General features: G+C 40.5%; 2 protein-coding genes across 7 annotated transcripts; both read left to right on the top strand.

Moving 5' to 3' along the window:
• Nucleotides 1–1033: 1033 nt before the first annotated feature.
• On the top strand, nt 1034–13646 carry enc2 (ectodermal-neural cortex 2). 4 transcript variants are annotated; one of them, XM_058645864.1, is made up of 12 exons: nt 1034–1198; nt 2355–2582; nt 2710–2815; nt 3740–3985; nt 5233–5322; nt 5417–5580; nt 6241–6388; nt 7169–7365; nt 7585–7690; nt 7795–7938; nt 8621–9035; nt 10592–13646. In XM_058645864.1, exons 2-11 carry the CDS (start codon nt 2401–2403, stop codon nt 9005–9007), a joined length of 1770 nt encoding a protein of 589 aa, XP_058501847.1. In that variant the 5' UTR covers nt 1034–1198; nt 2355–2400; the 3' UTR covers nt 9008–9035; nt 10592–13646. The 4 variants fall into 4 exon arrangements, with proteins under 4 accessions (XP_058501847.1, XP_058501846.1, XP_058501845.1 ...); XM_058645863.1 differs by having other exon boundaries at nt 2352–2582; XM_058645862.1 differs by having other exon boundaries at nt 2349–2582.
• A 377-nt stretch (nt 13647–14023) lies between these two features.
• Nucleotides 14024–22731, top strand: LOC131470506 (peroxisomal succinyl-coenzyme A thioesterase-like). 3 transcript variants are annotated; one of them, XM_058646382.1, is made up of 11 exons: nt 14024–14444; nt 15626–15849; nt 15946–16045; nt 16138–16328; nt 16423–16592; nt 19164–19283; nt 20370–20452; nt 21298–21391; nt 21533–21613; nt 21790–21931; nt 22031–22731. In XM_058646382.1, the coding sequence occupies exons 2-11, from the start codon at nt 15654–15656 to the stop codon at nt 22153–22155; spliced, it is 1302 nt and encodes a 433-aa protein (XP_058502365.1). In that variant the 5' UTR covers nt 14024–14444; nt 15626–15653; the 3' UTR covers nt 22156–22731. The 3 variants fall into 3 exon arrangements, with proteins under 3 accessions (XP_058502365.1, XP_058502366.1, XP_058502367.1); XM_058646383.1 differs by lacking the exon at nt 14024–14444 and adding an exon at nt 14453–14513; XM_058646384.1 differs by lacking the exon at nt 14024–14444 and adding an exon at nt 14821–14880.
• Nucleotides 22732–23601: the final 870 nt, after the last annotated feature.

Below are 23601 nucleotides of genomic sequence, written 5' to 3'. Positions count from 1 at the left end.
ACTGGACATGATTATATAAAATTAAATGTTGCATTTAATACATTTAACAATGTGATAAATGTAACCTAATGTGTTATGAATATTATAACTATTATTATGAAAATATTGTTGACAGGCAGTTTTCATTATTGATTTAAAGTAAGTGTAGGGCCACAGGACATTAACTTGGGGGGCCGTGAGTTTGAGACCCAAGTGTGTCTGGGAACTGCAGTGGTCTTTGCATACCAGAAGGTATAGAATTCCGTGTGTTGTACATGTTGAAATCTACGGAAGAGGATTATGTCCACATGTGAAATTTATTTGGAAGCAAAATTCTGAGATTTAAGTCAGAATTCTAAGAAAAAGACAGAATTGCGAAGAAGTCAGAATTCTGATTAAAAAAAATCACAACTCTGGCTTTAATCTCAGAAATCAGGCTGCTTTCCAATTTGTATTTAAATTTTCACATTTGGCCATAATCCGTTGAATGCTTTTGAAAACCAGACTTTAAAAAATATACATACATACACACACACACATATATATATTTAAAAGTGATTATATTCGCAAACGAATAGGTAGTGTCTACCACATGACTGCCAATAAACCCTCCCAAATGTCCCACGCTTGACCTTTATTTAAAATAAAAACCCCAGTGTACATATATGTTTCTTTTTTACCCCTGAGCCTGCGCCTGAGAGCATAGCAGTTACAATCATTTGACTTCTCTTACAATGATAACGAGCGGATGCCGATGTATGATAATGAAACCTCTACTCGTCAACGTGCTATTGTTTTGCTGCCGCCATTAACGCCAACTCCCCGCTGTAGCTCATTGGCTGACACGAGTGGCAAATTCACGCTGACACATTTCTATTAGTCCTGTATTTGGTCGGCGTGAACTGGAAGAAGATGATTGGCCTAAAAAGATGTCACTCACGTGTACAACGGCCGTCCAGGTCCCGCCTCCTCTCAGCTCTCTGAGTTGAGAGGCCGTCCCGCTTCGAGAATCTTCTCGTGATTGGTTGCACGGACGTCACTCAGGATGGAATCAAACAGCCTTTGGCTGTTGCTGTGTGTGCAGGAATTAGTTACAAATAGCAGTGGGACTGCTAGGTGGACGCTGCGATTCTGTCAACGAAAAATATGGTTTATTTTATTCACAAAAGCGGGACTTCGCGCTCTATGCTGTCTCCTTCCCACTCGTGCGCTTTCCAGGGTAAGTTGTTTTCCCATGTTTTTCTGCCTCTGTATTTGTCTCGAGAACGGACAGTGGCGCCGCAGCACACAATAAATACGTGCTTTCACTGTAAGACTTAAAGGGGTAGTTCGGGATTTTTGTCTTAAGTGTGGTTATTTGTATGTGGTGTTGACATTTTATTGTTATCAACAATGACTTCGCCGCGCGCGTCGCCGTCTCCGTGGACCAGCCTGGACGCCGGGTACTCGCTCTCATATGGATAACATGGCTGCCGTTGGGGACAGAAGGGAAAACAATTTTTTAGCCGTTTAACAAAAGACTCACTTCAGAGAATAGACCCTCGTTGGAGACTACGATTTCTTTTGAGTATGTCCACTGCTTTTTCCTCGCAGTTAGACTGATACGAATGTCTGGTTACTGGAGTTTGTAAACCGCTCCGCTCTCCGTGCCAAAGTCCATAGAGAAAATCCGCGTTTTTAGGTCGCGGATACACAGGAGCTGCTGCTCTGTTGCTGCCTCGTTTGGTAAGTTTATGCCACTTAAGGAATTCCTAACAAAGGATTTTAAACATCTGAGTCACAAAATAACATATTTGGACACACTGATGAAGGCAGCAGTGGATTAACAAATCCTCTGTCCGTGATGTTAAATTGCTGATTTTCTGTGTGGACTTTGGTGCGGGAGAGTCAGCAGTCTACAAACTTAACTTTCCAGACAGAAAATTATGTCTAACGGCCAATAAATTGCATTTAAATACCAGTTTAAGATGCTTAAGATGCCTCCTGTAACCACATAAAAAAACTTGAATTGCCTCTTTAATGTCTGAGTATGAATATTGTATTTGGCCTGTTTCTGCATTGGTAAATGTTGGTGTATAACTACAGTATAGTCACAGTTTACAGGCTTCAGGAGCTCTTTATCTGTGGTCAAGTTGGTCCACAGCTCATACCATTCTTTTAACTGTTTATTTTGAGTTTTTATGCTGACACACATGCCAGAATACACATGATATTATCAACACGCACGCACTAGACTGCTGTTTTAAAAGCAGCTTCAGTGAATATCCTGGTAGCTAACTTTTGCTTTTGCTTTCCCCTGCAGTCCTTTTATGTTACAGGTAATCAACCCTGCCACTTGTGTTTTTTGATCTGTCCTTGTCATTGCCCAGTAGCAGAGATTATTCCCTAAGTGTCTCTCTGGTGGTACCAGAAGAAGCTGCCATGTCGGTGACTGTTCATGAGAATCGTAAATCCCGCACCAGCACAGGCTCCATGAACATCTCGCTGTTCCACAAGCCTTCGCATCCTGACAGTGTCCTGACTCACCTCAACACCATGAGGAAACAGTGCGTGTTCACTGATGTCACGCTGTGGGCCGGGGATCGCTCTTTTCCATGCCACAGGTGATCATGCTTTCAACATTTGTGCATGTTACTGGTAATATTTTTACGTTCTAACTCTTTGTTGTATTTTGGACCTTCATCCTTTTTTGTTATTAAAAATCCAAATTGCTATGGTTGTGTTTTGCAGGGCAGTCTTGGCAGCGTGTAGCCGGTATTTTGAGGCCATGTTCAGTGGGGGGCTTCGAGAAAGTCTGGACAGTGACGTCAATTTCAGAGACAGCATACACCCTGAGGTACTGCTGGAGATAGTTATACACTAGGGTCGGGGTGGTGCACTAAAATGTTCCACTTGGGTATCATCAGCCTAACAACTGGTGATTGGCAATGTGTTGATGCAGATGTATGTCTACACAATCCAGTTCAGACCTGGTATTAACAACCGTCCTCGGTAATCCGAGCATGACCAGATAGTGCTAAGTAGGGCTGTACACTCCTGGCATTAAAATGCATTCTGGATGTGTCTCTTGTGACCACCTACAATCAAATCTGGCAACTTGCCCTTTATTCAAATACACACTGACGTAATGACTGTTTCCAAGAACAAAATTATGTTTTTAATGAGCGTACAGATGGGTTTGTTGTTGGTGTGTTTGTTTGCATGTCGATGTGTGAATCGAAGCTCTTTTCAAGCTGAAAAATTGTGAACCATGAGAAAAAATTGAATTGTATGTGGATCAGTGTTAACATTGTGAAGTTGACTTCTAGTAAATGAACAAACTTACGAGAACTGATTACAGGAATAAAAAGTGAAAGTACTGCTGTTTAGATGATGCCATTTGACTTTTGACACCCAGGCCAAGGAAGTAGGTGAAACTGGTGTTTGTCTTTGAACTTTGAACCTCCTTCATTACATTACATTACATTACATTACATTACATTACATGTCATTTAGCAGACGCTTTTATCCAAAAGCGTCTGCTTTTGGATAAGGAAAGGAAAGGAAAGGAAGAGTCTGCTTCCTTCATCCAGAGGAAACTCTTTATTCTTTTTCTCCACACCTGAATTAAATAGCAAAGCTTGGATTTTTTCCCCTGAGTTTAATGCGTGTGGGCATTAAACTCCCCCCCCCCCCTTAGCACATTTACATATGGTGTCACACATGGTGGAGTATTCATGCAAAATGTCAGTAGTTAAAACTCTTTTCTCTAACACTTCAGATTCTGGAGCTACTGTTGGACTTTGCCTACTCTTCTCGAGTCATCATAAATGAGGAAAACGCAGAGTCGTTGTTGGAGGCAGCAGACATGCTGCAGTTTCACGACATCCGTGATGCAGCTGCAGAGTTTTTAGAAAAAAATCTACATTCATCCAACTGCTTGGGGATGATGCTGCTGTCAGATGCCCATCAGTGTAAAAGACTATACGAGCTGTCATGGCGGATGTGTCTGTTACACTATGAGACGGTAATGATGATTCTTTTATTTGCCCCATTTTTGTGTATCTCACTGTTATTTCAGTGCAGACACTGAACTCTGTTGAGTAATAAATAACCACTGTTATAACAGACCCCTGAACTAACCATTGACACCTCTCCCCCACTGTTATTACAGACCAGTAAACTCCCCACAGTTATCACAATTCAATGAAGAAACCACAGACACTTAACTTTCTCACACAATTTGTACAGACCTGTGACATAACCAAGATTGTACCACTTGTGTTGAGCAAGTGAATGAAATCCAAAGTTGAAACAAAATTTTAAATCAAGTTAAATCAGTAAAAAGAGGAATCCTGTAGTTCAGTGAACTGAAACACAGTAATAAAGTTAATCTGTACATTTTTTTTATTAAACACATACAAAAATATTATGCAACTATATTAAATTCTTCTGTAATACATACTAAATTACACTCTCCACCATGAGGATTATATTGCATACACATTATTTTCACCAGGGTTGTTTGATGAAAAATGTATGACAAACTACTTTTTAACAGCATTTGAGTGATAACGTTGTTACCGATTTTGAGCCGTCTAATTGAACTGATGTAGCTGACAGCCTTTCCTGTCACTAAATAATAATGTAGCGTTTAATTAACTGGATGATGATCCCCTATGATGTCACTTCAAGGGAAGTAAAAAATACTGGAATAGTTTATTATTTGCAATAAGCCAGTGCTAAACATGTGAAACTATCAAGACTCTTTGAGTACGATGGCTTAAGGCAACACAGTACACCAAATGTGCACTATTTTTAAGTGTACATTACACAGTTTATGTTAGGTCTGAACAATTAATTGAAATACAAAATAATCTCAATTAGATATTTATTCAAAATACTTCAGCTCTAGTTTTTGTGTACTTGTACTGTTATATTTTGTTACCTGCATAGGGACTTTGGATGAGAATTGGCATTGGTATAATCCAGCATGTTTACATTTTGTACTTGCTACTGATCTATGTTGATATGTGCTGTCCCTGTCAAATAGAAAAAGAAAAATACCTGCAACAAAATGCAACTTATAAAGTTTCTTGTTTTGGTGGATGTAGAAGCTGCCTTAACTCTTATTGTGATATGTAGATTATTTGATGCATAACTTGTTGAAAAACATAGATACTGTAGACATTTCACTATACAATCCATGTTGAGCAAATATACAGTATGCCGTTTATGTGGCAAGACAATTAACTCTGGTTTCTGCACTTTAAGGTAAGAGAATCTGAAGATTTCTACAATCTGTCTAAAGATAAATTGCTGGAGTTGATTCTTAGTGATGAGCTGGAGATAGAGGATGAACAGGTCAGTTTAAGTGTTTTTAAATTTTTCCAAAATTATGAGACCCGCCATTGCTTCTTTTTGAATATGTGTCGTTTGTTCCTTTACCCTGTATCAGATTGTGTTCAACTCTGTATTGCGATGGGTTCAATATGACTTGGAGGATCGGCGTCATCATTTATCAGAGCTGCTGAGGGGCATCAGGCTGGCTCTGCTGCCGTCAGAGTGTTTGTTGGAGGCTGTTGCCTGTGAAGAGTTGATTATGGCTGACAAGAGGAGCAGGTAAACTACATCAGGATTATTCTCTCTTGTGAGTGAGACTCTGGGTCTCAGTAATCTCAATAAAAAATAAAAGCTGTGCTATAGCTGGGTGTTGTGAATAAGCAGCCACTACTGTGAAACCTGCATTGCAGAATTTGTCAGTGAACATGATATCTGTCCCCAAGAATAAGAAATCTATCTTGACTCTGAGTTTATATTAGGAATGACGTTTGTTATGATGTTTCCCGTTTCAAATCCCATCAAATGTTATCCATAAATATACAAAATCGATTAATAAATCATCCATACAACACATTTAAAAGGAAGAGTGCAGAAAAGTCGCCTTAAAAGTATTGGATTGGAAAATATTGGTCTAACACAAGGAATAATTACAGTGTTTTGTACAGGAAGTACATTTGGATCCTAACACAAACTTGTGTTGGATCGTACAAGTATTTGTACTGTTGAAACTTTTCTGTACAGTTATGGCAGTTCTATGGCTTGTAAGGTTGCATGTCAAACAATGCAGGATATCTCAGCTGTCCAAGGTATGGCTCAAATCACAACTGATGTGAACCATGGGAACTGAATGTTACTGAATTTCTTTAGTTCAAGGTTTTTAGGTCAAGGTTTTGGTAAGAACAGTGAAATTAGTTAGTTACAGTCTTCTCTGTTTCACAGATCAATTGTAGAAGAAGCAATGCAGTGTAAGAAAAAAATCCTTCAGAACGACGGAGTAGTGACGAGTCCCTTTGCTCGACCTCGTAAAGCAGGACACACCCTGCTTATTCTTGGTGGCCAGACCTTCATGTGTGACAAGATATACCAGGTAAACCACGAATAATTCATACATGTGACAAGGTTCCCCAAAGTTTTGTGTTATAAGGCATCCTCTTTGCCTACACTAATGGTACTAAAAGGGAGACATTGCTCAAATTCAGTTTGTGGTGAAGTTAGCGGGGTCAATGTTGAGATCTGAGCGATGTGGTCTACATATGACTGGGTTTTTAGCTGTTTCTGAGATACTCGTGCTGGAAGATAAGGGCAGGAGATTTCTGTCCAGTATTTGCAGTTTTATCTTCAAAGAAATGTATACAGTATTAAAAATCAAGATCTTAATTCACACTTAAATGTTATCTAATTTCTAAATGACAAAAATGTTGCTGGATTTTAATCAGCTGCATCAAAGAAATGTTTCACTTTCTTCCTTCACCACTGACACATAAAATCAGCAACAAGACAGAGCAAGTAAGGGACCGAGGAGGAGGGAAAGCATCAACGTGTTAGGGGAGTTTTGGGTGATACGGACAAGATGCTGCAAGTCAAAATCATGGGCACTGCAAGCAGTGTTTTGCTATTATAGCAGCACTGCAGTGTAACACCACAAATTAATGTAATTACCTTAAACGTTTCCACAAAGTGCAGTGTGATGAAACTGTCAAGTTTGTGTGTGTGACAGCACTGGCATTAACAACAGTGTTTCACAGTTTACACCTTTACTACATATCTTTCTCCCACTCAGTCTATCAGTCACTGTCTAAACTTCTCAAAGTGGGTCTGCGTAGGCCCTAAACAAAATGAATAATCTCTGTGGTCAATCTGTTTGTAGGTTGATCATAAAGCAAAGGAGATTATACCTAAAGCAGACCTTCCCAGCCCCAGGAAGGAGTTCAGTGCATGTGCCATCGGCTGCAAGGTCTATGTGACAGGAGGAAGAGGATCAGAGAACGGAGTTTCTAAAGACGTCTGGATCTATGACACTGTCCATGAAGAATGGTCTAAAGGAGCACCTATGCTAATAGCAAGGTGAACAGACAGTCATGTGCAGTATAAAAGTACATATCCATGTAGAAGGACTTTGAATGTGTGGGGTTAAGCAGATGAATAATGGCTCATAATGTGGATTAATCATTCTAAAACCCTTGTCTAGGTGGCAAGCATGTGTTGAATGCTGACCCATGTCTCAGCTCTGATCTTGTGACAAGCTCACCCTTGAACTTTCATAACTGTTGTGCTCTTCTTCAGGTTTGGCCATGGTTCAGCTGAGTTGGAGAACAGTCTGTATGTTGTTGGTGGTCATACAGCCATAGCTGGAGTTTTTCCAGCCTCTCCATCTGTCTCCCTAAAACAGGTCAGAAACACATCCACTTCTTATGAGAATAATTTGACATATTCTCTGTTTAAAAAACAACAACAAAAGAAACTGTAAATGTTTCTGTGCAACATTGTTCCCAGGTGGAGAGGTACGATCCTCTCACTAATAAATGGACCATGATGGCTCCTCTAAGAGATGGAGTCAGTAATGCAGCTGTGGTCAGTGCCAAACTCAAACTCTTTGTTTTTGGAGGGTCCACCATACACCGGGACAAAGCCTCTAAGGTTAGTGGATATTTGTCCATCCATGTGTCTGTCTGTCTTATTTAAAAAAATGTTGTTCAACGTCAGTGTCTGCAAACATTTGAAGTTTTTTTTTGATGGATTGTTTAAATAAGTACTTTGTTGGGGCCACATGATTCTGTGAAAATGGGATTCACAGTTGACTTGCTCAGAATTGACCTATCTCACATCACATTTTTCCACTAGGAATATAATTTTCTTGAACTGATAACTGACACATTAATCAGTCATTAACCTGTATCAAGGCTAAAAGGTTCTATTAAATCCCAGATTAGTTTCCATGTGTAAATGGCAGCATAAACACACTGAGGAATAACCAAAGCAGCTTTCAACTGTTTTTTCAAAACATGTCCTCAAACATGAGGCTCAGTCTGGTGACAGTGCATTTACATGACATTAGACAAAGAATTATGATTGTGTTTGTCTGCCAAAAACTGGACTTTTAAAATGCATGTAAATGTGTCAGTTCAACTGAAATAGTTTCTAAAGCAAATTTTTCAAAGTCGAGATAATTAGATGGAGAGTGGAATTCTTCAGATGGACCAGACTTGAGCTGACCTGGGTGCTCCGCACATGCGTCACAGTTCCCACCCAGCTGCCCCAGATCATACCTCAGACATAATACAGAACATCTGTCTTATCTTCCCATGTTTCTTATATTTAGGTCCAGTGCTATGACCCTGTAGGTAACCGCTGGACTATTGCAGCTGAATGCCCTCAGCCATGGCGCTACACGGCAGCTGCTGTCGTAGGGAGCCAGATCTTCATCATGGGTGGCGACACAGAATTCACAGCTGCCTCTGCGTATCGCTTTGACTGTGAAAACAATCAGTGGACCCGCGTTGGTGACATGACATCCAAGCGGATGAGCTGTCACGCCGTGGCCTCGGGAAATAAACTGTATGTGGTTGGAGGATATTTTGGAACGCAGCGTTGTAAAACGTTAGACTGTTATGACCCCACATCAGACAGTTGGAACTCCATCACCACAGTGCCTTATTCACTGATCCCCACTGCCTTTGTCAGCACCTGGAAACACCTACCTGCCTAATGGGGACTGAACAGACGCCCTCTCCTAGGTAGGTTGCAAGTGACTGACAATAACAAAATAATGAGTATTTGAATGTACAGGTAAATCAACTGATCGAGTTTTATGAAGTCGAAGTGACAGCGGCGATCAGACAGACGACTTTATTAATCCCTTTGGGAGGTTCCCTCGGGGAAATTAACAGCTCCAACATCCACACACAGCACTGTTAAAATTAGAGTCACACTTTACAGGAGACTGGAAAGAGAAACACCCCAGGTACCAAACACCATAAAATATAGAATAGAATGAAATAAGTTAAAAATGAAAGTTGATTGTGTGATTGTGGACAGGTGTTTGTTTTAGTTCGTAATTTTTGTTTTGTTTGCCCTCCTCCCCCCCAGTGAGGAGTTGTACAGTTTGATGGCCTGGGGGACAAACAGTCCCCCAGCGTGTTGGTCCTGTACTTTGGGAGGAGCAGCCTGTTGCTGAGGCTTCTGTGGCTCCTCTGGCCACAGAGGCCATCATGACCACATCATAATGTGGTTTTAAATAATAGCCTCTTTTTTTTTTTACTACTGCCGGGTTAACTGACGACATATTTTCTTCCCAATTTTCTAGACATTTTGGTGAAAAAAGAAACATTTTACAACGCCAAGACAGATTAAATTAGAAAATGGTACATTCGAAAAACGTGCATGCAAACCTGCACACATTGCGTGGAGATACTACTGCAGCAATGGCAGCTTGCATATGATACAACGCATAATTTCAGCCCGCTCCCCTGAGAAACCGAGTCATAACTTCTGCATTGTGTTTGCCAAGGTGACCTCACAGCTGTTGAGCTTCATATGCAGGGAGGAGAACTTAATATGAATTGAGTCTAACATGTTTGTTTTAAGGGTCACACGGTTGGTGTAGCGGTCAGCACTCTTGCCTTTGCAACAACAAGACCGGGGTGTGTGACCCAGTCGGAAAACAAGGCCCTCTCTGCATGGAGTTTGCATGTTCTTCTTGTGTGTGCATGGGTTTTCTCTGGTTTCCTCCCACAGTCCTAAAACCTGCAATATGGGAATTGGGTAAATTGGACACTCTAAATTGACCATAGGTGTAAGAGTGAATGGTTATTTGTCTCTATGTGGCTGCTGTCAGCTGAGATTGGCACAGCACCCCCCATGACTCTCCTCATGTGGAGGACAAAGGATATTGGTTTGAAAATATGATAAAGAAATTGGCTGCCTTTAGTTTGCAATATGCTAATTGTTTTCAATTTGCAATTTCAATGTGAAAACAATGAATTATTCAGCCCTAAGCATATTCATTTATATTCATTTATCTCATGGCCATTTGGGCACTTCTAAATCCAGTGTGTAGATTTTTGATATCCACCCTTTTGTTCTTGTGACAGATTAACACCTGGTCGTTTTTGCCAGCTGTGCATGAGGAGTTTTCTTTTTGCGTTGTGCTCTGTACCTTGGTTTGTATCGCAAAGCTCGATTCTTGCCTGTGCATCAAAGGCATAAAATTACCAAATATGTGACGGCAGATGGAACTGAACAGCTGTTGCCTTTTGTCTTCATCTCCCTTGTTTCTTACTGTCATTTTCAGGCAGGGATGTCCCCAGAAAGAGGTGGAGAGTCTCTTGAGACTCCACCCAGCTGGAGCTGCACACAGGACCAATCTCTGCAAGAACTAGCTGCACCTCATGAATTGTAAATCAGTCCTGATCGCTGGAGCCAACAGCACACTGCCCAAGTGTTAACACAAAGAACTAATTTCTCTGGATATCATGCTTCTTGAGTTTGGAGGTAGTATTCAAACTGACACTGACATGTCTTATTTGTCCTCCACTTAACCATTCCAGTGTAAAGACAGAAGCTGTCCTCACAAGAATGAAACTCAGTATCAAAGCAGGACCACAGTTACACTGACCCTAAATCTTGGGTGCACACTCACTGCTGTTGACATAATGTCTAATGAGAGTGAAACAGAAACTTTATCTGTAGTGTTAAGAAGTGGAGCATTTTCAAGTAAGTTAGTTTACACTGAGATTACGATTGGCTCATAAGCATTTTATATCAAACCTTTTTAGAAATTTTTTTTAATCTAGTGCTTGCTCTGCTCTCAGAGTTGCATGACATTTTCTGTCGTATTAATTGTTTGTTTTTTAAAAATAATCTCTCCGGCTCTTGTATCATTGAGCCTGCGCTTGTTTCATACACATTTAAATGATAACAGACTCCTTTTGAGGCCAATTTAGAAGAGAAAAGAAACAGTTGTAATACTGAAAGCTCCACATAGAGCTTCATAAACCAACTGATGAAAGTGGTTTGATCATACGCGTTGCAAAAATGTTACAGACTGGACTCGAGAAATTTGATTGAATTAATGGCAAACTAAATTAGTAAAGACATGCAACTCGATTTAGCAGCAATGACCTGTGACCCCCTACCCACCCCCCCCCCCCCCCCCTTTTCCTGAATCAGCATCACCATTAGCACTGCACTGAATACCAAAGGATAATTTAATGTGGCTTCAGACAATATGAAGTGTTGAACTAAAATATTTGCTGCCAAGTGCAGGTACATTTTGGATTTGATAAGTTTTTAAACTTATTAAAGAAATCTAAAAAAAAAAAAGAAAGAAAATATTGTAGAATCAGAAATACTAAATGAAGATCAAATGCACAAATGCAAATAATATGCTTTTAAAAATGGCTTATGATTTACGTACATTTAATACATTACTTTGTTGTTAAAATTGACCACAGTATGACTTGTAAAGGACATGGGACTTGATATTCAGGTCTTAGCAGAGACTGGAGTCTTCCTTGTGACTTGGTCGCACGTCTGCTAAATAGTCATAACACAGTAGTCCTTAAATGTAGCCTATCTGTGTTGGTTAGTGTTTAGCTCTGATTTAATAATCAGGTGGAAACATCAGACAACAAAGTGTACAGTAGACTACACAATTATATTATCTATGATCTGATCCAGAGTTATCCAGAGTACTGACGTTCAAAACATTTCACACACCAATTGTATTTGCAATAGCTTTTTTTCTGGACCAAATGGTAAACACGGTGACATGAAATTGGAGTATTTCAATCTCTATTTAAAAGCTCTAAAACATAACCCAGTCCTGTGATGCACTTTTGTACATTGTTTTTGTTTCCTGAAAACCACAGATTGGTGTGTGAGCACACTTATCCAAAATGAGGTTATTTTACTTGTCCACATAATTATGTGCATATCAATGTGGTTTTGTTTGTCACAAAAAGTGTAAAATAAAAAGAAGCACCCTGGTCCTCGAATTTTCAAAGTTGAGCACAATTAAATCACAACATAAGAACCATGCAGACTGCGATCAGTGCAGAGAAGCGTCTGACACCTCAGCTGATCTGACTGTTTGTGTTGCTGTCATGTGCCATCAGCGAACCAACCCGTCCGCTAAACAAACAGCTGAGGGGGGAAAAACGGTTTATATAAACAATGGAAACTGTCCAGCACTACCACTATCACAGTTGTTTCCACTGAGTAAAGCAGAAACGCAGCATCATCACAATGAGTAAAGTGGCTCTTTAGTTTGGCCTGGGCTTTGTGTTTCCGTTAATGCATTTAAGTGCAAAATGGTGTGTAAGTGCATACATGTTCCATCTGTTGTTTACAGGACAGCCTGCTGTAACTTATCACTGCTACTCAACAAGAGTGTCTGTAAATTCTACATTGTTTTACATTCAAGCATCAGTTAATACAAGCATTTTCATAATTAAGATGAAAATATGCAATTAATCTCGATTGATCACCGCGACACTGTAACATTTCTCATAGTTTTGCAGAAAAGTAACCAGGCTGCCACAGCGATTTATACAGACTTTTTCCAGTAACTTGCACAAAGTTTTAAATGCTTTTGGAAGCACTGTTGTGGGAAATATTGATGAGAAGAGGAATAAAGAGTCTTTTAGTCAGAAGGAGGCTTTCTTCTTTTAATAAGCAGAGAAGGTTGTTTACAAATAATTACTTCGGAGGAGGAACATGGGCTTAACGCTGTGATTCGATGTTCCCCACTACAAAAACACAGTCACTCAAGTACATTAACATGGTAGGGTGGGTGTGGCTGTGTAAAGCTACTTCAGTTATGAGATAAGAAGGTGTCGGCACTCTTGACGTCTGCCTTGAAACCACCTCAGACGAACTCTGACCAGCACAGAAAACATGCATTAATCTGAAAACATATTATGATGCAAGAACACAGCATGGTACGCCCCCCTATTCATGATGCATTCTCCCACATTAAGCGTTATCTGAGCATTTAATGAGGACACACGTGTAACAGGGTTTCATGGTGTGTATCAGAAAGCGGTAACAGTTGTGGCACTAACTTTTTAATGAACCAATACAGTATGAATACTGTACACTGCCACGATATAACAAAGTAGCACAAAGACGGGTGGATTAGTAGTGGTAGATTGATGTGATCATGCACGATATTTGTTGGCGTCCTTTGCAAATTGTTCTGTAAAGTTTTTACCGTTGCTATGAAATGTTCCCGAAACTGCACAAAGGAGATCCTCTGAAATACGAGACGTTGATTATTTTGTAAATTTTAAAGAAAAGCAAATGTATGTTTGTAATGGTGAGAATAAAAGTGACTTTTTAAATTCATACAAGCTCTTTTCTATGATCATTTAACGTGCAATACTTATGTATGTCACAAGTAGTCGCTCTGTATGTGAATATGCACCCATGTGTATTTATACTTGGGGATTAAGATGTATCATCTGATATTGGCAAACATGCCAAGACTCCCCCATATGACGTATGACTAAAACAGTACACTGTATAAGCTGCTACCTCCGTGCACCTTCTCCATATATATTATTGGGCTTTTTCTATTTATGTATCTTTACACAATTAAATTATGAATATATATATATATATATATACATCTGCTGCTACTCAAGTATGCAAAATATTTATATATTTAATGTAGACACACTGTTATTCATTGTTTAATATTGAATTTTATATTGTTTTATATTCTCCGTCCACTAAACCCACCCCTCCTCGACTCTGATCTCTGTACCTCTCTGAATGTAGAGTTTTATTGGCTCGATGGTGCCTTCTTGTGTCCAAACAGGGTACTGTTACTGTGGGAGGAGACGGAAGATCAGCGGTGTAGTGATAGGAAGTCGGGCTCTTTTCAAAGAGTGGGATCTTTTACCAACCACCTTACCCAACCAACCTAACCCTGCGCTGTGTCCAATATCTGCTTCTTCTTCGGATTCCTTCACTTTTTTCCTCACCCAGTTGGATGTCTGTCTTTAGAACGTCTGCCCCCGTCCTTGTTTTACATAATGACATGATCCAAGTCTGTCCTCGCATGTCATTGGTCACACACTTCACTTTTTAAACAGTTGGAGGAGTTCATTCATCAGACATCATCCTGTTCTGCTAGTACAGTAAGTAGTTTGTACTTTATGTCTCTGCGTGGGATGTGTTTTGTTTTTTTTAAACCCTTCAGCCACAAGGTAGGACTCACAAACCATTTTCTTCTGGCAACTTTATAACTAACTTTATATATATGTATATATATATATATATATATATATATATATATATATATATACAAAAATCCAGTGCCATGAGAATAATTGCAAAAGTCTCCCTATATTTAAATTATTTGTGTTCTCAAAAAGAGAACACAGACGTTGTGGCTTGTTGTATTTTCTTGTCTGTTGTAACATTGCAAGGTTCTCCATATGGGTCCACAAAGGAATATCGTGTCTTGTTTTATGATAATTGAAAAGTAGTTAATGCTTTCAGTTTTATTGGGACTTAATACTACTTTGACAACGTGCACAAGTAGCATGACGCACTCTACCACAATTTTTATTAGTACGTTATGGTTTAAATTTTACAAAGTGCGTTTGGACAAAGCTCTTTATGTACTTCATGAATAAGTGGTATAAAGTGCTTTTACTGTGCACTGTAAGTGCCGGAAGAAGTGCCAATACTATACCGGCACTTCTTAAGTTTGATAAAATCACAACAAAATAGAAATAAGACAAGGAAATATGAGTATTAACCATATGCAAGACGAACAATACGAAAAACAAGATGAACGACTATAGCTTTTTCTTGTGTGTTCACATTTGATATGACTTTATTTTGAAAACTGGAAATACTGCTTAGTTTGTACGGTTGCAGTAAATGTACCGTAAAGGGGATCATTGGTGCACTTCATGTTTAGGAACGGCTGAAACACACACATTACCGCAGTGGCAAATTACAAAGCAAATTGGTAAACTTAAGAAACTTAAGGTGTAGGACCTACACCTTAAGTTTCTTAAGTTTTTTTTTTTTTTTTTATGAGAGGTACCGGAACACAGGGAGGCCAAAATGAAGAGGTGCCGGATCTTGTTCCGGCAGGATCCGGCTCAAATAAACCCCTGGTGTAGGTACTGCGTACCGCCTGCTAATGGTAAAGCTGGACTGGAAGTACTGTAAAATAAAATACACAACTGCTGACTTCCGTTGCAGCTTTTATGACTATAAAGTTACACAGTAAATGATTAAGTAAGTTATTATTAGAATTCTTTTGCACTTTATATTTCATATTCATGTTCATGTTTCTGTCCAGTGTTTGTCTCTGGTCTGCTTAGGTCAGAATGGACAGGAAACAAGATTGTGTGAAGCTGTCAGTCCAGCCGTCCAGAGGACTTATGGATGAGAAATTCATTGTCCTGGTCCAGAATGTCCCACCTTGTTGTGCGCTGACTGTCCGTGCTTTCAACCAGTGTGATAAAGGCAACAAGTGGGAGGCGTATGGTCACTACACTGCCGATGCCACTGGGACTGTGAATGGTTAGTAACTCCAAGACTGAGACCTGGAGAATTCAGGACAATTCATTTGGAAATAATTTTTTACTAAAGTATGGAATTTAACCTTTTATTTTACAGTTGCAGAGGATATCAGTCTGGGTGGGACATATTCTGGGATAGAACCAATGGGTCTGTTGTGGAGCCTCAGACCAGTTCAGGGCAGCAAACCGGGACACAGGTACGAGACCAGACCAGAATTATTCAGATGATATACTGCTCACTACACACAAAATTGTCAATATCAGAGCTGACTCTCCTGCCACCATGCAGCTTTGTAAAGAAGAACACCCAGACTCCCATGGAGGTCACAATCTCAGTGTATCAGGGTCACCAGACTGAAGGGTTCATGAACCAGGTGCCGCTGGCCTGTGCAGTGGTGGAGCGCTGGTACATGACGCCTGGTGTCCGCAGGATCCCGATCACGGAGGAAGGACTTGATGCAGTCCTCTTCCTTCCACCAGGTAGGACTTGAGTTTTTGATGTTGTCCAAAGGAAATGTATAGGCAACTGCTGCTACTCAACGCTCACTAAAACCGGCTGTTTTTATCTCTTGAGGGCCCGGGCAGTTTCCTGGAGTCTTGGACCTGTGGGGGGCTGGAACAATCTTCCTAGAGTACCGTTCAGCGATGCTAGCATCCCACGGCTTTGCTTCCTTGACTCTCAACTACCTGAAACCTAAAGTCACCTTGGAAACTGGGAAAATGGTGGACAATGAGTACTTTGAGGTAAATGTGATTGTTTCCAAAAAAATAGCTACAACAAAAAAACTAACAAAAAACCTGCACATCTCTGGCATATTATTGCCTTAAAAAACATTGTGGACAAAAATCGTAGCTAATGGCTGCCTGTGCAGAGAAACTTGATCAACCTACTGAAATGATGTGTGCATTTAATACAACAATCAAATCTGCACATCAGCTGGAAGGGAGAGGAAGGGGCGGAGTTTGGAGATGTTACGGAGGTGAAAAAAGGAGGTTTTGCAGATGTGGGTGACATGATTGTCGAAGGAGAGGTGGAGGTCAAATTTGACCCCTAGGTTGGTAACGGAGGGAGAGAGGGGAATGTTGTGGCCAAAAAGTGAAACTGAGGTTATGGGGGAAGAACGGAGTTATTGAGGAGTACTGGTTTGGATGGTTTCTGTTTTTGAGCCATTCAGCTGCAGGAAGTTTTGACTCATCCATGCGTTTATCTCCTCCAGGCAAGAGCCGAGACGAGCAACAGTGGCAGAGGGGGACCCAGAGGGGGAGACCTTAAGGTAGAGTTGTGTGTCGTCAGCATAGCAGTGGAAATTAATTCCATGCCTGCTGACGACACACCCAAGGGGAAGCATGTAGATGGTGAAGAGGGTTGGACCGAGCACGGAGCCCTGGGGGACTCCACAGGTGACAGTCTGGGGGCGAGATTTAGCATCCCCCAGGACCACGCGCTCGGCCCTGTCAGTGAGGTAGGAGTGGAACCAGTGAAGGGCAGTGTCAGAGAGGCCAATGAAGTGCTGGAGACGGTGGAGGAGGATGTTGTGGTCAATGGTGTCGAATGCAGCAGAGAGGTCGAGAAGAATGAGGAGGGATGTGGAACCGTGTCAGAGGACATCAGCAGATCACTGGTGAGAGCTGTTTCTGTGCTGTGGGAAGGGCGGAAACCGGATTGGAATTTTTCATATAGGTAATTTGATTTGAGATGGTTGTGAAGCTGGATGGAAACAACTTTCTCTAGGATTTTGGAAATGAATGGGAGATTTGAAATGGGTCTGAAATTTGACAGAGGGATTGGGTCTAAGGTTGGTTTTTTGAGTAGAGGTTTTATCAAAGCTGTTTTGAGGGAGGGAGGAACGTTGGCTGTTTGGAGAGAAAGATTAATGATTTTTGTTATGAGAGGGGTAATGGATTGGTTGTGTGTTTTGAGCAGAGGAGAAGGGAGGGGATCAAGGGAGCAGGTGGATGGTTTGGATCTGCGGATGATCTTTTCGACCTCCTGCTGCGTTGTGGGGATGAAATGTGAGAAATGTTGTGTGCTGAAAATTGCTGGGATGTCTTGAATGGGACTATGTGTTTGTATGATAGATGAGCAGATATTGTCAATTTTGGAGGTGAAAAATCCAAGGAACTTGTTGCAGTTACTGTCTGTATGAGTGTAGTATGGAGTGATCTGAGGTTTGAGAATGTGATTTACTGTAGAGAAGAGCTGCTTGGAGTTACCTGGGTTATTGTTGATGATTGTGGAATAGTGTTCTGACCTGGACACGGAAAGGGCTTTAGCGTAAGATCTTTGATGTTACCGGTAGGCCACTTATGCACCGTCAGGCCAGATGTTACGCTGGCTCGCTCCAGGACACGGCCTGACCTTTTCATCTGCCTCAGCTCCTTTGTGTACCATGGGGCAGACCGGGAGGCTCAAAGTCTTTTCAAAGCCAGTAACGACTGTGAAAGTTGTCCCTGGCTTTAGCGAGATTGTTTTTGATAATTACGCAGAAGTCCACAAGGAGAAATAGAAGTTGGACACCAGAGCTTTAACTTGTGTCTCTTGGTCCTGGCATTAACCCAAGTCTGTCTTTACTTTACTGAGGAAGACAGTGGTCTTTACTGAGGAAGTACCAGTGGTACACAAGTTTCCTCTGGTGGTACATTTATTGGGGTAAAAACCTGCCTCCTGTGAAAAGTCCGTAGCTGCTCAGCTGCTCGGCTTATTTACACCACTGTATTCTAACGTTGGCGATTATGGTGTTACTTTGAGAGCACAATATTTTCTCAGGTGGTGCTTGGTATAAAACATTTGAGAACCACTGCTCTATTTCAAGGATTTTGTGGCAACCGTTTTATTGCGTCCTCCCGTTTCAGTTTTTCCTGTGTGCCTGTATCCTGCTAGCACTGCATGAATTGCTTTGCATAGTCAACCTGAAGGATTCCACACATTCCCTTAAGTGGAACTTGCCTCAGGCGCATTTTTTTGTGTGTGGACATTGCTTTGCTATAGTCTACTTACAGAGTGTAATGTAAACAAAAAAATGAACATTTGACTGAAGTCTTTATGAATGCTCCCATCATGTAATCAAGTCATAAGACTAAGTTAACTGCCCGACATCAGCATTATGTTCATTAAGCTGCAGTCAGGAGATAAATGTATGCCAATGTCAATAATGATTTCATCACTGACGTTCCTCAGGGGGCTTTCTGTATAACACCTTGTGTAAACTTACTTCAAGTTATGAGTACCCACATAGATGACAACTGCTCTCTGTGTTTCACCTGTAACAGTGTGTGTGTTGTGTGTGTGTGTGTGTGTGTGACTTCCTGTTGCAGAAGGCCTATACATTCCTGCAGAAGCATCCTGCGGTCCTCAGTGACAGAATCGCCATGCTGGGAATTTCCTTTGGCAGCAACTTAATCCTCAAAATGGCTTGTTATTTTGAAGTTGTAAAGGTAAAACCAGTAATAATAAATAGATATGTGCGTGCAACTGTAGGCTGAGGAGATTCACATGTCGAGATTGATGACGGCACAGAAAGAGGCATGAGCAAGACGTCCGACACAAGAATCAAGCCGAACAATGCCGAACTGTAGCTCAGTTAAAAATGTAACAATCCTAAAAAAATATAGGTTCATCTCCAACAATTACCAGGGAAATGTCTAAAATCTCAATATTTAACAGAGGAGTCTGGTGTATTTAGTGACAGCACTGCTGAAAACGAGCCGCATCACAAACCCTGCCGCTGTATTTCAGTCCAGTGACTGTGTCAGACGGAGTCTGTGCTCCGGTCATGGAGGAACTGATTCTAATGATTCAGTTGCACTGAAAACCAAGTCACTCGTTTGTGTGTGCCGTGTGTAAAACAAAGTCATGGCAATTTTATGCAGCCGTGCAGTGCTGACTCTGCCCACATTGAGTAGGTACTATTTTGTAGTGGAAATCCAACCTTAAACCGTGCCGTGCCGAGGCGAGTCAAGGCTACCTGGGACCATAGGTGGAAAAGGGGCTTAACATGCTATTGCAACGACCTGAAGAACTCTGCTGTAATGATCAAATCATTTAAAAGATAATATATAGACAGCTGGATAAACATATTTTATTGATCCTTAAACTTGGAAATTCTTGTGCTACAGCAAGTTGAATACAGCTAATTCCTTTTTACTGCATTCTCAGTGTTTATGACCTAAAGCCTGGTCGTTTTTGCAATAACATTTGAGGATACATTCAAAGTTCTTGAAATGTTCTAGTTTGGCTGACCATCATGTCTTAAACTACTGATAGGCTGTTGTTTTTCTTTACTTAGTTAAGAGGTTTGTACCATAACATGGATTAGAGTAGTAGTCAAGTAGGGTTTTTCACTATAGTACACCTCTGTACACCACCGAGTTGTGATAAGTTAAGTCTTCACAAGGCTCACCTGTTAACTAGAAACAAATCCAGATGATGATCTCATGAATCGGATTGAGAGATTGACAGAAGTGTGCAGAATAATTACATCATTCAATTTCATAAGTGTGGATAAATGTGTGTGATTCCAGCTCAGGTGTGCAGTGTGTATTAACGCTACCCATGTGCAGCCAGTTGGTGGAACTTTAGAGGACATGGTGAATCAATTGTACGAGTAAGTTGACCAGTTTTTGTTCACTTGTAGGTTTCTCTTCAGCAACTCAAATCCTTTGTTCCGTGTCCTGAATGATTTCGGCCGCTTCTGCCACCCTCAGGACGAAAACTGAATCTGTGGTGGAACAGATTCATGAAAAATTAACCCTGAGAACACAGAACTTTTAGGCTGCTTTTTTCCATCACTATGTTAAAATATATTTTTTAATTTTCTCCAACTTTATAAACACACCTGAGCCAAAAGTACTCAAAAAATATTTAAAATCAGATTTGTGAAATTTGGAAATATGTCAAAGTTCACTTTTTTATTTATGAATAAAAACAAAGGGGAAATAGTCTAATTTTGTGACTTCTGCACAGTTATTGCTACTTTATGTCATTGCCAAAAAATGTGATATAAAATGAATCATAACTTTGACTCAACAGCACATAATAAGACAAACCCCCCCCCGCGCATTTGTAAAGACTGAAGATGTGACTTATAAACACACACCCCCAGGATGTCCATATAAGGAGTTGTGTGTTATTCCCACAGCAAATTATTGTGGCATGGAGCCATGCCGCCTGAGCACTAAGGGTTAAACATAAAGCTTTTAGACATGTTTGATCTTTGGTGTTGAAATCATCTTCATGTTTTGATAGCCGACAATGAAGACCTGTGTGTTTTTGTTTTTCTTCTTTCTCAGTATCAAACAAGCTTTCCGCCCAAACTAGTCTGCTACTGCACCTTTTTCCAGTCTCTGAGCACACCCCTTTTTTTATTTCTTCTTTTTATCCACAGATAAATGAATTTACGGATGGCTATTTGATTAGATTAAGTCTTTTTGTATTTTCTGGTCCAATCAGTAGGCGAAGCAAGGCTTACCTGAATGAGGAGGAACAGGTGATTTGGCGAGGCTTACTGCTGCCCATCATGACGGACCCATCAACTAAGCTGGACGTGAGTATCAGCAGTACCAGAGTGTTTCTGTCTAATTCTTACTCGGTTCATTTTGTAGTTCTGTAAAAGATTTAGGTTTTAAAGAAATGACTGCAGCAGGTGAATGAATCTTAAATGTTGCTGCTGTTTGTCGCCGAGCAGATGGGGCGACTGCAGTGTCCTCTGTTGCTGGTTGTAGGTGAGGATGATCAGAACATGCCCAGCTACGAGTCTGCAATGGATGTGAGTTGACTGAGCTGATGACTTCCTATGTGAATAAATCACTATTATATCATATCAAATTGCTTTATTTTTACATCCACATATGCAGGGAAGTTGTTACTTCTAATCAGAATGTTTTTATTCAGTTTGCAGACAATTTGCACATGAAAATATGAGGTTATCCTTTGTTTTTCCAGATGCAGAAGATGATGGAACAAGCAGGAAACAGCCACCTGCTGACTGTCCTGTCGTACCCTAACACCGGGCATGTGATTGAACCTCCCTACATGCCACATACCCGAGCCAGCGGCTTCAGAGTTCCCAAAACAAATGAAATATGTAGGTTTTCAAGCTCAGACTGGGATAGTTGTAAACACTAACACACAAACACTCTGTAGTTTTAACAGTTGTTATTTCTGTTGCCTTCTGTCTGTACAGATATGACTCTGTGGGGTGGAGAGACGGTGGCACATTGCCATGCTCAGGAAGATGCTTGGAAAAATATACTAGCCTTTCTGAGAGAACATCTGTTTACAGATAGAAAGATTGTTTCCCATCTGTAAACAAGAAGATAACTAATAAAACCTAGTAATAGCATGAAGACCTACTATAAATAGAAAACTACAAGATTTCTTGTTCTGGTTCTTGAAAAAAGTAGAGTCACATTTGGGAGAAGGAACAATATTTCATGGGCTTTTGTTCCTGTCCACACTTTGAAAAAACAATTTGGATTTGCAAAAAAAAAGAGATTTTTCTGACAGACAAAGTCTTTTGAGGAAGCTTCACTGAAGTCAGACATGAAAGTTACATAATGTGAACAATGACAAGGATACGTTTTGTTACAGTGGCAGAGTTTGTATTAACACTGAGATTTTTGGGTTGTTTAAAGTGGAAAAACTGCAAGTTGTTTTAAGAAGTACACTGTGTTCAGGGGCACACATTTCTCCAGCAGTGCTGTCGCTAAAGCACCATTATATCCACTGTTTCTGCTCAGCGACTGTGTTAACACCCACTGAAAAACTGTTCTTTTATTTGTGTGTGTGTGTGTGGGGGGGTATAGGGAATATTTGTGTTTGTAAGTGTGTATGGCTTTAAGTTATTCATGTTTAAAAATAAACAAATGATTGGATAAGCACTGATCACCCCCCCCCCCCCATCAATTACAAGTTTTTTCTTTAATTAACAGAATCATTTTGCACCATGAATATGTTTATATTGTCAACTATTTATCATTCCATAGCCAAACAAACACTTTTATTTAGAAATGAGGTGAACAATCATCATAAATATCATTTAACCCTAACCCCGACTGACCATAGGACTTTGTGGCCCCCAGGTCATTACTGGTTTGAGACCTGATGATGGTCCCCCCAGAGTCTCGGATCTTCTCTGTGTGAAGGTATTTCATGCACTTGTTCCAGTGGCTTGTAGTTGCCGTGTTGGTCCACTTGGGGGAGTCCCGCCTCTACCTCTGCAGTTTAAATATTCAGCAGCTCGTTTCTCTCTCTCTCTCTCTCTCTCTCTCTCCCTCTCTCTCCCTCTCTTGCTCTGACTGCATGATGACGCTCCTGAACTTCATGTGTTATTGCACTAACAATAATTTTTGGTTGTCACAAGTAGTCGCTCTGTATGTGAATATGCACCCATGTGTATTTATACTTGGGGATTAAGATATATCATCTGATATTGGCAAACATGCCAAGACTCCCCCATATGACGAATGACTAAAACAGTACACTGTATAAGCTGCTACCTCCGTGCACCTTCTCCATATATATTATTGGGTTTTTTAATATTTATGTATCTTTACACAATTAAATAATGAATATATATATATATATGTAACATGGTGTATGTGTTGCGCTGTTTTGCACTATTAGAGTACTATAGAGTACTAAATATTTAATTATTTCTTTTTTTTAAATTATTTTATTTGTCTATTCCCACTACCCGTAGAATTGACGTGTGTTACGCAGGAGACGCCGTCAGTGTTGCCAGATTGGGCGGTT

This window comes from Solea solea, chromosome 12 (genome assembly GCF_958295425.1).
Source record: "Solea solea chromosome 12, fSolSol10.1, whole genome shotgun sequence".
NCBI lineage: Eukaryota > Metazoa > Chordata > Actinopteri > Pleuronectiformes > Soleidae > Solea > Solea solea.
The sequence above is the reverse complement of the archived record's forward strand: the minus strand, read 5'-3'. Positions and strand labels throughout refer to the sequence as shown.

Excerpts from the sequence above, each read along its gene's own strand:
- enc2 (XM_058645864.1), top strand. The coding sequence starts at position 2,401 with ATGTCGGTGACTGTTCATGAGAATCGTAAATCCCGCACCAGCACAGGC. Across the intron at positions 3,986-5,232 it reads GTCTGTTACACTATGAGACG|GTAAGAGAATCTGAAGATTT; the intron begins GTAATGATGATT and ends CTGCACTTTAAG. Across the intron at positions 7,939-8,620 it reads ACCGGGACAAAGCCTCTAAG|GTCCAGTGCTATGACCCTGT; the intron begins GTTAGTGGATAT and ends TCTTATATTTAG.
- LOC131470506 (XM_058646382.1), top strand. The coding sequence starts at position 15,654 with ATGGACAGGAAACAAGATTGTGTGAAGCTGTCAGTCCAGCCGTCCAGA. Across the intron at positions 15,850-15,945 it reads TGCCACTGGGACTGTGAATG|TTGCAGAGGATATCAGTCTG; the intron begins GTTAGTAACTCC and ends TTTATTTTACAG. Across the intron at positions 20,453-21,297 it reads ATGGTGAATCAATTGTACGA|TAGGCGAAGCAAGGCTTACC; the intron begins GTAAGTTGACCA and ends TGGTCCAATCAG.